At 37.2% G+C, this 13,925-nt stretch overlaps 1 protein-coding gene across 10 annotated transcripts in view; it reads right to left on the reverse strand.

Moving 5' to 3' along the window:
• PCGF5 (polycomb group ring finger 5) overlaps window positions 1-13,925 on the reverse strand; it is an 88,900-nt gene that overhangs the window by 28,549 nt on the left and 46,426 nt on the right. For all 10 annotated transcript variants that reach the window (XR_008549991.1, XR_008549990.1, XR_005122698.2 and 7 more), the window contains 3 exons: window positions 8,635-8,731; window positions 2,248-2,303; window positions 2,099-2,158 (listed from right to left, as the gene is read on the reverse strand). Coding sequence is in view for 5 of the 10 variants with exons in the window: in XM_054690377.1 (XP_054546352.1) it covers window positions 2,099-2,158; window positions 2,248-2,303; window positions 8,635-8,731 (213 nt within the window). In the remaining 5 variants the exon portion in view is untranslated. The remainder of the gene's footprint in view (window positions 1-2,098; window positions 2,159-2,247; window positions 2,304-8,634; window positions 8,732-13,925) is intronic.

The raw sequence follows: 13,925 nt of genomic DNA on the forward strand, positions 1-13,925 counted from the left end.
CTTTGTACTAGGCCTGAGGGAATATTGAAACTAGAAACTATAGTGACCATTCTCATAGTGGTGAGGATACAGGAGGAGGTAGACAAGAAGACAGATGGAGAGGTGTGGTAAGAAATTGACAGAAGAGGTAAAATGAATTGTGTGGGGGACATATAAGAGAGGCAATAAATCCAAACTTTGGGGTGAAGCAGAGATTCAGGGAAGACTTCCAGATAAAATATGTCTAAAGTGACACTTGAAACAGTGAGCCAACAAAACATTAGTGTAGAAAAGCCCAGGAAAAAAATGTAATGTTAGCTCCTCATCAGTGACTGTACTAAAAGCCTTACAGTTGTATCACAAAGGGTAGGTGGGTTCTCTCTCCTGCATTCTTTTACATATTTGTATGGAATGGATATATTGGCAGAGGTGGCCTATGAACCAAACACCAAGGAAAATTCAAATTCTCCACCCAAACTAAAGATCAAATATTATAAAATAAAAAGGGAGGAATAATGGAAAAAAGAGATAAACACAAAGTAGGCTGCAGTTCTTCACAATCTGTAAGCTACAGAGAGTCATGGACTAAATCTACGTTATGGTGATCCCTGGGCTCCTGTCTTCTTGAACAGCAGCCAAAAGTAGGGACGCTTAGCAACTTATCTGTATATTATAGCACTACTGTCTAAACTGAAATTTATACTTTGGTAAAACAAGCCTTTTCAGTTTTTTTTTTTTTTTGGTAGGCTAGCGTCTTTGTCCATTTTATTTTTCCGATTAAAAAAAAAAAATCCTTGGTACTCTATTTCAGTAGTTCAAAACTATTCTCAAACCACCCTGCTAGAGAAAGTCAGCCCTTATAGTTAAGTTGAACTAATAAAAGTATGAACCCCATTTTACAGATTTAAAAAGAATTTTCAACCATCTTAATGATGTATAATTGATAATCCAATGATCTCAGAGGAAAATCAGAGGTGGAAGATCGAGCTAACAAGTGAGCCTATAAAAACAAATACATCCTTGAAAGATGTCATTGGTATTTAGCCCGTCTTGAAATAAATCATATTAAATAATAAAAGGATACTACTTTCTTATAACTTCAGGTGTGTTGTACTTTTTTCCCCTATATGTGACTTACATAAATAAAAGCCTTTTCTCTGCCCAGTAATGCTTACCGCCACTTTGCTGAAATTATTAAAAATTATTGATTGCTGAGTGTTCTGTGACCCAGAAGAGAAAGCTGGGTAAAGGGAAAATCCCCATGAGCACCTAGAAATTGGTTTCAAAATTCAGGATATGTATCATCTGAGCTCCATCTACGAAAACCTCATCCCAGATTATCAATGCAAAACAAGGTCCCCTTCTCCTGGCTCTCAGTCAAGTCTCATTTTCTTTTTTTTTTTTTTTTTTTTTTTAATAGAGGCATGCTTTATTCACTCATTTGTTTGTTTGTTTGTCTGTTTTGTCCATACATGCACTGGGTACAGTCAGAAGCGCGGGAGGGTGAGAGAATTCACCAGAGCCAGAGCGGGGAGCAGAGCAGGCAGAAGGACCGAAGTACACTGCTGAGGGGAGCAGCGGGCGGCAGGAGAGGTCTGCGCGCCATGTGGGACCCTCCTCCGGTGGCAGGGGAGCAGCCGGGGATCGAACCGGCGCTGCAGAGGCCGCGAGCAGCTTCGCAACCCAGCGCTCAACCACCGCGCCACCGGGGAGGCCCTCATTTTCTTTTTTATTTAGATAAATATATAAAATAAGACAGAAGAACCTCTCACTATTTAGTTAAAAGCTATTTAACTAAAATAGCTATTTCTTTCTTCAGTTTCCTTTAGCTTTCCAGTAAATACTGCTATGATCGGCAGTCATGTTTTATCTCCTTTTTCTCTTCCCAAAGTCAGATTTCTTGTATTTTCAATTACTCTCAACTGGAGTGACTCGAGATTTACATACACTTATATAAAGTATCATAGTTCACATAGAAGTTTCATAAATAAGGAAAGCTTGGTTCATAATATAAAAAAAGGGGTACATGAATTTTGTGCAAGAGAAATCTGAACTTGAGATTGATTTACCAAAAACTGACCAATTTGAGAGAGATTATCAGATACAGATGAAAAGTTACCTTGTCCATTTTCCTGAGGCTTATTTTTCTTCCAAAATTCAGATTCACGCTCAAGTTCTTCTAATTTGAAAGAAAAAAAAAAGTATAAAATAGTGAAGCAATCATGAAATCTTTAATAGAAATCTCTAAGAGACCACAGAGCAACTTACGTTCTCGCAGTCCAGGGACCAGCTTAAATATAATTTCTTCTAATGTATTGTCCAACCTTTGAAAAGGGGTAAAAAAAGAGAATATACTAACAATGAAAACATCAAAAATCCAATATAACATTTGAGATCTGCATCATTTTTATGAATGTGATAAAGCACAGAACATACAAACACATCTACTGTACCAAACTTTGCTGCACATGGTGCTTACCTATTTTAAGCCTTTCCAACTGCAGATTACAAAATGGTCCAGTGTCCAGTCCTCTCCATATGTATATCCTACGAACATAACTTTGAAATTCCTCCACTGAGTAAGATTCCGACTCTATTCCCTCCCTGATAATATGGGTTGGCCCTGAAGTATGCTTAGACCAATAGGATGTGGCACAAGTGACACTGTGCTTAGTTCACAGCCTAAGTTTTTAGAGGCATTACAAGCGTCTGTGCTCTTGCTCTTTCTCTCTCAGAATCCTGCCACCATGAGAACAAGTCTGGAGGATGAGACCCCATGAAGAGGAAAGTCAAGCTGTCTTGCTGAGATCATCTTACACTAGTCCATTGACAGTCCATCCCTCAGCATCTGACAAGACCCAACCAAGATCAGCAGGATAGCCTACCTGACCAGCTGGAGTCTAGTGACCCTATCTAAGACCAAAGCCATCCAGATTTATGAACCATCCAAAATAATGAAAGATAGATGCTTATCTATCATTTTAAGCATGAACATTTGGGGTGGTTTGCTATGCAGCAATAGCTGATATACCAACTCTCAAAATTTCTACCACACTCTTTCCTATATAGGAAATAATCTCCATTCCTCTCTTCTGAGAAATATAGAACATTCAGTCATTTTACCTTTCTAGAACAAAAATAACTCAGTTTCTGTGAAAAATATGGCAGATACTGAAGGAAGGGAACGGGGTGGGAGAAAAGGATACAGTAGTGGTCAACGTGATGGGTGAAACATACACACATATCGAGGTGTGAAGCAGAGCTCCTGAAATAATTTTGTAAATGAATGGTGAATCAATAAAATTTGATTAAAAAAAAAGAATCGAAAAATATTTTAAAATGTAGGTATCTTGACAGTTTTTCTATTATATAAGAGTGAAACTCTTCATGGCTTTCACTCAATTATTTTAAGAAATTTACTGTCTTCCAACTAGAAGAACTTTGAAAGTATAATCTACATTATTTCTGTCATATAGTGTGGATTTTGCCTATGGACCTACTGCCGAAATCATTCATAACTTCCAAGTGACTAGATTTGAAATTTTTAGAAGTATTTTTAAAGTCATTTTTCTCCTATATTGCTCTGCAGCAGTTTAAGAGTAGTCTAAAACTTCCTTCTTAAAATTTTTCTAATATTCATGGATTTTCTTTTTTGTGACTTTAAAATTAACATATAAGTAAATAATTTATCCAACACACTCTATATTTCTCTGCTGAGCTCAAGTTCCAACATCTTAAGGATCTCCCTTTGTTTAAGACTGGCTCATCTATAAGCGTCAACAAAATAATACCTCTCATTATTTTATATAAAATTAAATTTAGAAATGATACATCTCTCCCAAATAACCTCAAAATGCATGAAGTATCTTAATTTTGCAACTCTCTGATAGTCTATTTTCTTACCAAGTCCCACTGACGTTTCATTCTCAATTTTTCTTCCCTAGTTTTTCCACACCTCCATCCTTCCATTCCTTCAATTATCGCTATTTGAAGGACAGCATACAGTTATTTTCCTTTAATTTAACATGATCATAATGAATCTTCCTTAAGCCTTATTTGATCATTTCTTGCTTGCTTAAGAACTAGTTTCTCCCCACCACCTGGCTATAAGTTTATATAACTTGAGTCTAACCTACTAGCCACATCTGGTGTTGTTCTGTTAGATCCTCTCTTCTTTCATCTACTGGTTTATTCACTTATCACTAAGAACGCCTTATTTTCTCCAGTCTGCTTTTCTTCCTCATGCTCTTCATTCTGGCTCAAATATTCTTTTTCTACTCTCCAACTAAATCAATGTTCAAGACTTAAAATACTAAGTCATTCACAGTTTTCACAAACTAATAATAGTACTTTAAAAAATAGTATTTCTCTTCCTAATATTTGCTTTTATCAAAATACATGTATATAAAAATTTTGATTTATAGAAATTAAACTCATAAAAATACAATTCTCATGGTCTACCTTCCCTATTCCTACAACCGAAGACAACCACTTTCAAATTCAACCTATTTATTCTAGTAGTATTTTCTTTCATATTTCTATAAAACACAACAGAACCATGTTTTTTCTGCTGTCTGGATATTTCTGACTTCTTTATGTAAAATACAGATTTCTGATACTGTCCTGCTATTCCCTTTCTTCCCAACATACACCGTCCCCCTAATCTCATCTTCTCCACATAGTCTCATTAATAACCAGCACTTATTGTTATTATTATGTAATATATATACAGTCTAATCAGAGCATAGATATCCCCTCATTCGACTTTGTTTTCTTTCCTTGGAATTAGTGATTGCTTTCTTCATTTACCACATTCTCAAAAAAGAATCATCAAATGTAACTGGCTATCCTTCTACAAAATATATGCAAGATATGACCATTTTTTGCCCCTTTTACTCTTACCATCTCTTACTTGGACCACTGTGACTACCTTCTAATTGCTCTTCCTGCTTCTACCCTTGCATTGCTCATGCACTGCATATTCTCAACACAGACATCAAAATGACTGTTTTATTTAAAAGCTAAGTCAGATTGTGTCTCCTCTAATCAGAACCTTGCAGTAGCTCCCCATTTCACTCAGACAGAATAAATGACAGTTTTTTTCCCCCACAGTGGCCTACAATGTCCCTGGATTCCCAATAATTTCTCCAACTTCATCATCCACCTCTCTCTCTCTGCTGTTCCTCCAAGCTGTGTGTATACTCCTGGCCTAGGCCCTTTCTATTGGTTGCTACCTGGTATAAGCACGCTTTCCCCAATTTTATCCATGGCTAGCTCCCTAAAATTCTTTGATCAAATCTCCCTTCTCAGTGAGGTCTATACTCATCACTCCATTTAAAACTGCAATCTATCCCTCCCCTCCCACTTCTGATCACTCCTCATCTGTAGCACTTCCTCGCCCCCTTTGTAACATACCACGTTAGTTGTTATATGGATTATTGTATGTCTCTCCCTACAAAAATATTAACCTTATGAGGGCAAAAATCTTTACCAACTTTGTCCCCTAACTGACATCAAGCACTTGGAATGGTGCCTGAACATCGCAGGCACTCAGTACATATTTGTTGAATGAGAGGTTCCCCCTCAGAGTTCTCCATCCTCCTCCTACCATTCTATCAGTGATGTACAATATGGATGTAATGTCAAATATATAATTCAAAATATACCCGTGGCAAGGTAACAAAAAAATTTTGTTTTGTGTATAATTAATTTTAAAATTGTCTTGTTTATGTATTAAAACGTATAGAGCAACACATATAGTAATTTTTATTTGATAAGAAATTGCTATTTACTGGGAAAATATTAATACGCTTTCAAGTTTCAATTTAAATAAAATCTGAAATTCCATTCCTCAGGAGCACAAGCAACACCCCACGTGTGCAGCAGCTATGCGGCTGATGGCTGCTGTGACAGACAGCGCCTGCACAGACTCTGTTCTGGAGCCTGCTGCACAATCTTCCTACTCCTTCACCTCTCTCCCATGTTACATTCCCTTCCTCTTTCTTGATTTACGCTTCAGTACACCCTCCAATAGCCTGAGAAAGGGTACACAGGAGTAAACCCGTTGATATTTGTGTAACAGACAGTTATCTACTGAAAAAAGCCTTAATCCATTTTATGTTCAGGAGCAATGTGTCCAGTCTGGGGGATAAATTATGATTTGCTAAGGCATTTCAAAACTCCACACTACTACTTTACCTAATAGTTGGGCCAGTAAGAGAAAGCCAGCTGGAGGGATCCTGTGGTAAAGATTTGCCTGTCACTCCTAGTGTTCTTTAGGAAAAATGATATAATAGGAATATAGAGAATAAAGTATTATATACCGATGTAATCTAATCATGCAATACTCATAGAATATCTCTATTCTTAGGAAATATGAATATCTTTATTTGATATCATATCTTTATATACATCTTTATTTGATATCATATATCCTTATTGATATATGATTATCAATATTTTAAGAGTAAGAGACCAATGATATAAATAACTTACCCTCAAATGGTTAAAAAAAGGGTGAGCAAGTACATATATACATGATAAATGTTGATGTTAATTGCTGCATCTGGGTAAAGAGAATACAAGTGTGCTCCTTGTACTACTTTTATTTTTGTGACTTGGTAAGTTTTAAACTATTTCCAAATAAAAAGCTAAAAAATATATATCATACTTTTAGTCAAGGGATCAGATTTGATTAAATAGTGACTGGATTCCTTCAGGTTATCAGACAGTCAAAACCAAAATTTAAGATAGTTTGTCTGTACGAACAGCACTTTAAAAAGGAGATGACAATTATTAACTGTTATTAATTTCTGATAAAAGTATTAGGAGAAAACTTGAGAAGGAAAGTTTGTTCTTCTTTGAATTATTCAAATCAGGGTTTCCATTATGGGCTAGGTGATTTGGGGATGAGGCTGGGAAAGGCTGTCTTATGAGTTGTAGGATGCTCAGCAGCACCCATCCAGTCCTGAAAACCAGCTCTCTGGCAACATTTAGGTACACATGGGGGCAAAAGCACTCCTGGTTAAGAAACACCAATGTAAATCCACTTAGAAGTAGTCATGCTCAAGACTGCCAACTAAGTAGACCAATGGTTCTCAAAGGTTAGCACATGTCAGAATCACCTGGGGAACTGGCTAAGTAAGGGCAGCTTCACTCTCAATTTCTGATTCTGAAGTGGAGCCTGAGAACTGTCATTTCTAACAAGACACTAATGTTTTGAGGACCACACATTGAAAATCACTGGGCTAGACATTTACCTGCAGACAAATTACTTCAACTCCAGGCATTAAAGTTAATGAAGGATGTCTGAAATGTAAGACTTGCAAACCAAAATTTATAAAATGATGGCAAATATCACATGCACATGAGTATTATAAAACTGTTATTGAGAAAGTATCTGCTTCTGTTTTTAGATGTACTCTTCCCTAAAAATCACACAGTTGAGCTATAGTAAAGCAATGGTAGGAACGGTGAGAAGAAAAGAGGTTTAGAGGCTTAGGCAGGGAATATAATGCCTGGCTTATAGCTAGGAAGTGACATCAAGAGTTTACTGAGGGGCCTCTCCGGTGGCACAGCGGTTGAGCGCTGGGTTCCAAAGCTGCCCGCAGCCTTTGCAGTGCCGGCTGGATTCCCAGCTGTTCCCCGGCCACCGGAGGAGGGTCCTGCATATTGTGCAGACCTCTCCTGCCGCCCACTGCTCCCCTCAGCAGTGTACTTCAGTCCTTCTGCCTGCTCTGCTCCCTGTTCTGGCTCTGGTGAATTCTCTCACCCTCCCGCGCTTCTGACTGTACCTAGTGCTTGTATAAATAAATAAAAATAAATCTTTAAAAACAAAAAAAGAGAGTTTACTGAGACTTTAGGCAAATCATGTCATTTCTATAAATTTCAATTTTCTAATTTGGAAATATGGGTTTGGATTAGGATCTGATAGGCCATCTCCAGTTTTAAAAATAAATGATACTTCTTAAGTAAATGCCAGTTATTTAAAACCATTCCTGAAGTTTTACTGAATATACAAACTTTTTTTTTTTTAAAGATTTATTTATTTATACAAGCACTGGGAACAGTCAGAAGCACGGGAGGGTGAGAGAAATCACCAGAGCCAGAGCAGAGAACGGTACAGGCAGACTGATGATACACTGCTGAAGGGAGCAGTGGGTGGCAGGAGAGATCTGCGCGCCATGTGGGACCCTCGCCTGGTGGCCAGGGATCGAACCAGCGCTGCAGAGGCTGCGGGCAGCCTCGCAACCCAGCTCTCAACCACTGCGCCACCAGGGAGGCCCCAAATGTACAAACTTTTTCAAATATATGATAAATTAAAAAAGATTAGTCTTTTTACTAGGTCTGCCCTCTTCCCACTACCACGTAGCTCAATAAAACGCACAGTAGCTCAGTAAAAAGTACAGTAGAATATTAACACTGAAAATAACTACAAGTAATTCTGTGAGTCTGAGCTAAAGCTACCACCTTTACTTTGGAAATGTATTTCCTATTTAATTCCTCTCATATTGCCTTAAAATGAAAATCATAAAATTCATTAAACCTGTGTTAACTGAGTAAAGGTGCCAACAAGTATTATGATGTGTAATAAAAATTATTAATAGCTTATATAATTTACTTGAATTAGTTGAACTATTAAATATTTTCACTTACCTCAGCATTTCTAATGGATTTGTCTCATGCACTTGGTTGCCACACCTTGGACAGTCATTGCTATCTTCAAAGTGCTGTACAATACAAGTCTTACAGACTAAGAAGAAAGATGTAGGGTTAATTGAACTATCATTTAAACAAAATGCAATTAGAAATAAAATTACTACAGGTAGAGTACTGTTTTTAATCACACTTTATAAAATCTTAAAATTATAAGTCAAAAAAAACCTAACTCAAACCTACTGCCACAAAATGAAAAGTGTATACTATTTTGTTTACTGTTTTTTCTTAGATATATTCACAAACCACAGTTTATTCATATAAGCTGATGTATTTACATAAAGCAACTAGGAGGTGGGGATACAGGGGTGAACAAAGTCCACACCCATATGGAATGTATACTCTATTTGGAAAGGCAAACAAACAATTTTAGAGAGTAGAGATAATTAAAAAACACAAAAAAGTGGAGAGTTGTGTGCTGGGAGCTGCCAGCTCTTTTAGACAGAGTGATCAGGTGTTTTTTGAATGAGTGCCACACTTTCTACCTCTTTCTTACCATTACACAGCTATTAGGGTTAACTAGTTACTGTAATTTTTCCAAAATTTGGATGAAAGATAGTATCAGAAAACTTAAAAACATACATATACATACAATTTCTTGGCCCCGAAAAGGCTCCAAATGTCTTTTTAAAGATCAAAATAATGTTTGGACCAGATCCAGAGGGATAGTCCAAAATAATGTTTGGAAAGAGAGTGATGCCTTGTTAAACCAAACTGAAGTGGAGAACAAAGAAACCGAATTCCATTAGAAGACTGCTGGTATTTGCTCTTTCCTCAGGGATACTAAATAAGCCTCTGAAATGTGGGGAAGGCAAAAGAGGAGAGAAGAGCAAGAATGAAGGGGTATTACAAATGCTGATCCTGTCCTAAGACTCTGACCTTGCCCTGGAGCCCTGATCCTTGCAGTTCAAAAGGGGCTCAGGCATTCCTACTTGTCTGCCAACCTTGGCCAAACAGAGAGGCACATGATATGCTTGGAGCACATCCTCACCTAGCTCAGGAAAATACTAAGGGTAGGTAGGACCCTAAACAAGGGCAAAGATATAAGTCTTGGTGAAGAAAGAAATACAAAGCTCATCCATCAAAGATGTAGTTTCAAGACAGCACTGGTGCCCAAGGTCCTGATGAGAAGTTACAATCTATGTTCTACACGCAATGAGTTCAATATGGTAACTATTAGTAAAATATGACTCCTGAGCACTCAAAATGTCCCCAATTTAAGCTGAGATGTGTTGTAAATATAAAATATACACCAGATTTCAAAAACAGCATGAAAAAGTCATCTCATTAATACTGTTTTATATTACACATGGAAATTATAGTATTTTTTTTATTCTGGGTTAATATATTAATTTCGTTTTTTGTTTTTTTTTTTTAATATTGTTAGTGTGACTTCCATTAAAAAGGGGAGGGTCCATGTTCCCTGCCCCACATACACACACACACACACACACACACACACACACACACACACACATAATGAAGAAGAATGACATTCCCCTTGATTTGGGAGGCTTAAATATATCAGTATTTATAGAATCATATAAATATCAGTATTTTATAGAATCTCCTTTTAAAATATTTTGTACAAAATAGTCCTTTTAAGCGACTTATTTATTTCTAAAAAAAAAAAAAAAACCTCTAGAAAATACATCTCCCACATGATTAAAAAAGCTATTTAATGAGGCACAACCATATATATATATATTTGAACTTGAATAAGTTCAGGTTAGAAGGTCAGTAAAACTGAAAAAAGTGAAATGATTTTTTTACTCGTAGATGCTCAGAAAGCTTTTTGTCACTACAAAAGTTATGATTTGGTTTATATTTACTATAAAACACACTTTTTAAAGTATCTTAAACATTTAATGCCAAGCTCTCTGTTTAAAAGCTATACTAGTTAACTCATTCAAGAACGTTAAAAAGATCCCGGTGTGCAGTTAGGCCTGGGGATGGAGACGAAGTAGTCTATTCTCACCAACCACTCTATAGACAGATGCAAAACACTTGGATCAAAGAGGATGTTAGGATCACTACATATATTCCAGTTGGAAAAAAACTTAAATAGCAACAAGTACTAACATTTAGGGAGCATTACCAAATATGAGGGCTCTGTCAGGATTATAACATGGACTGTTACTACCCCCTGGCAAAAATAAAGGTAGAGGTAGTGCAGGGGTAGGCAGCCCTTAACTGTGCAGCAAAGAGGGCTTCCATCTCTGTGAAGCTCCAGGACTAAAATCCAAACCACTACACAAAGCATCTTAAAACCCAGTGACATATGGTCTCTCACATCAAGATTTCACATTTAGTGAGGTTTTTTTTCTTTTTAAAAGATTTATTTATTTATTTATATAAGCACTGGGCACAGTCAGAAGCGCGGGTGGGTGAGCGAATTCACCAGAGCCAGAGCAGGGAGCAGAACAGGCAGAAGGACCGAAGTACACTGCTGAGGGGAGCAGCGGGCGGCAGGAGAGGTCTGCGCGCCAAGTGGGACCCTCGCCCAGTAGCCGGGGATCGAACCGGCGCTGCAGAGGCTGCAGGCAGCCTCGCAACCCAGCTCTCAACTGCTGCACCACCAGGGAGGCCCTCAAGATTTCATATTTATAACTGATCTTTATATTTAATCACAAACACAAACTTCTGCCTTAAAGCTGACCAAGTAAAATCCTTTTACCATTTCCTAGACTTGAGCTAGGTTATTATAAGAAAATAGTTATTGTGCTATCGAAAGCAGGGATTCTCAAATTTAGATAGGGAACACAATCACCAATGAGATTTTTAAAAAAGATTCATGGGCTCTATTCTCTTTTTAAATTATTTTTATTGCAGTAATTTCGGTTTAAAACACCGTATATGTTTTAGGGTTGCAAGTTCAAAATTACTTAAATGTATTTAATTATACCACATCTACCACCAAAGCACCAAAATTACCTCCACCATAATCCATTGGGCCTCCTACCCCCTTTGCTGCTCACCCTCCATCCTCCCCTTTTGGTAGCCCCAGTTCTACAGTTAGACTGCAAGGGTTTGTTTGGTTTGGTTTTGCTGTCCCCTTGCTTTGTTTCTTTATATTCCGTATAAGTGAAATCATCTAGTTTTTTTGTCTTTCTCCATCTAACTTATTTCATTTAGCATAATCCCTTCAATATCATCCATCCATGTCATAAATGGCAAGATTTCATCTTTATTTTATAGCAGGCTAGTACATCATGCGGCTATACCACATCTTTACCCATTCACCTGTGTGGGCACTTGGGTTGTTTCCATAACTTAGCTATTGTAAATAGTGTTGCAACAAACATAGCCATGCACATATTCCTTTAAATTAGTGTTTTTGTATTCTCTGTATTCTAGATATTTAGGAGAGGAAATGCTGAATCTGTAGGAGATTAGCACCAAGACTATTAACTTTGCAAAGCTCTCTCACTGATGCAGTCAAAAGATTACTAGGAAATCAGGCAACAGAGGCCAGGAGCTGGCCACAAAATCCTTACTGGTCAGTACTTCTGTTAGGTTGCCCCAATCTAGGTTTGGCCCTCTGCCAAATTATAAGAAGTCACTTTATTATTCACCATTAGGACATCACTGTCATAGGATAAAACATAATCAAAATAGTTTGAGGTTAGCATACTTTTCCTATAATGCAGATATACATGAAAAGCCAAGATAAAACAACATAGTTGTTCAAGACAAAAGATAACCTTGAGGCAGACTGCCTAAATCTGAATCCTAGGTATTCCATTAGGCAAAATGATTTTATGGTTCAAGGGAGATAAGAGTACTTATCTCACATGGTTCTTATGAGGATTAAATGAGATAACATGCAAAATGTATAACTAAGTGTCTGATAATTGTAAATATTCAATAAATGTGAGCTATCACTATAAATCAGATCACTGGATAAGCATTAAATCACAAGGAAAATCACAGTAATCAAGTATTGAATGACATCAGACTATGATTAGTTTGATACAACCATTTTTAAAAAACAGATCACCTTGCTAATGGAACTTGAAATGTCCATTATTGGTGGTATTAATTCTCTGTAACCATGTCTACCTTACAGATAGCCTTGCAATTCAAGTATATTTACATACACTACTTCATCTAAATGGGAACTGCCTATCTTTTCACATTTGATAGTTCTTTTTCTGGGGTGGAGGGTCCAAGATTGAGTAACATTTTTGTATTACAAGTTCCCTTCTTAATTTTGTACATTTACTACAATTTCAGCATCACCTCACTGGGTCCAGGAGTTACTTTGCTCTCTCTCTCTGTCTTCTTGCTTCATACTTGCTCAGTTAAACTATTAATTCTGGCTAAATCCAACTCGATATATTCTGCTTCCTCAGCTGAACATTGTGGGAGGAAAATGTGCACCATGCTGATAGATCTCTTAACTTAAATCCATGGCAAGTGGGTCTTTCATCTGCTAGGGAGTCATACTCAAAGCCCCAAGTTCATTATATGCGTCTCACCAATACTTCATCCTTCTCCTCTCTCCTCAAAACCCCCCAAACACACCCTCACCCAAACACTCATTCTTCAGTGAATTTATACTGCCACACCTACCCCCTAGCTAGCACCCATATTTTGTACTCTTGCATGTTTTCAGAACTTCTGAGTACCTATCTGAAGTCAATCTCTATTCTGTGCACTAGATCCCCTTGCTCCAGGACTACACTCATTTTTTGCTATTTACCAGTCTCACTAATATTCCAACATGTTACCCCGTGACAAAAATACCCAAATTGCTGTTGCTCCTATTGCCCTACTGTCAGCTATTTTTCCATTTTAGACTTCTCTACACATACTCTCTTTAATTTATTTCTTCTCATCTTTTACCCTTTGTAAAGTGAAATAATTACATAAAGTACAATGATCACCAGGAAATAAAGACATTTCTATCCTGTCACACCTGTCCAGACTTTTACTCCTTATCACTCACTCCGCTGAAACAGTTCCATAAGATTATCCAGGACCTCCTGTGCCTGGGTCAGATATTCAGGAATCAGAACCTACCTCTAGCATGTTAGCTATGTTACTTGACCTTTTCTGAGTCTTATTTCTGAGAAAATATGAATAAGAATCTCAAGTTCTCATGCTTCAAACATTCTCTCATAACATACCCCTTCCTGTTATTTTGGTCTCTGCTCAAATGGTAACTTCTTAAAAGACTATTCTATTTTATTTTTCCTTATAGCATTTATTATATACAGAATCTGAAA

Source organism: Talpa occidentalis, unplaced genomic scaffold (genome assembly GCF_014898055.3).
Source record: "Talpa occidentalis isolate TD23 unplaced genomic scaffold, MPIMG_talOcc4v2.1 talOcc4.8, whole genome shotgun sequence".
NCBI classification, from domain to species: Eukaryota; Metazoa; Chordata; class Mammalia; order Eulipotyphla; family Talpidae; genus Talpa; species Talpa occidentalis.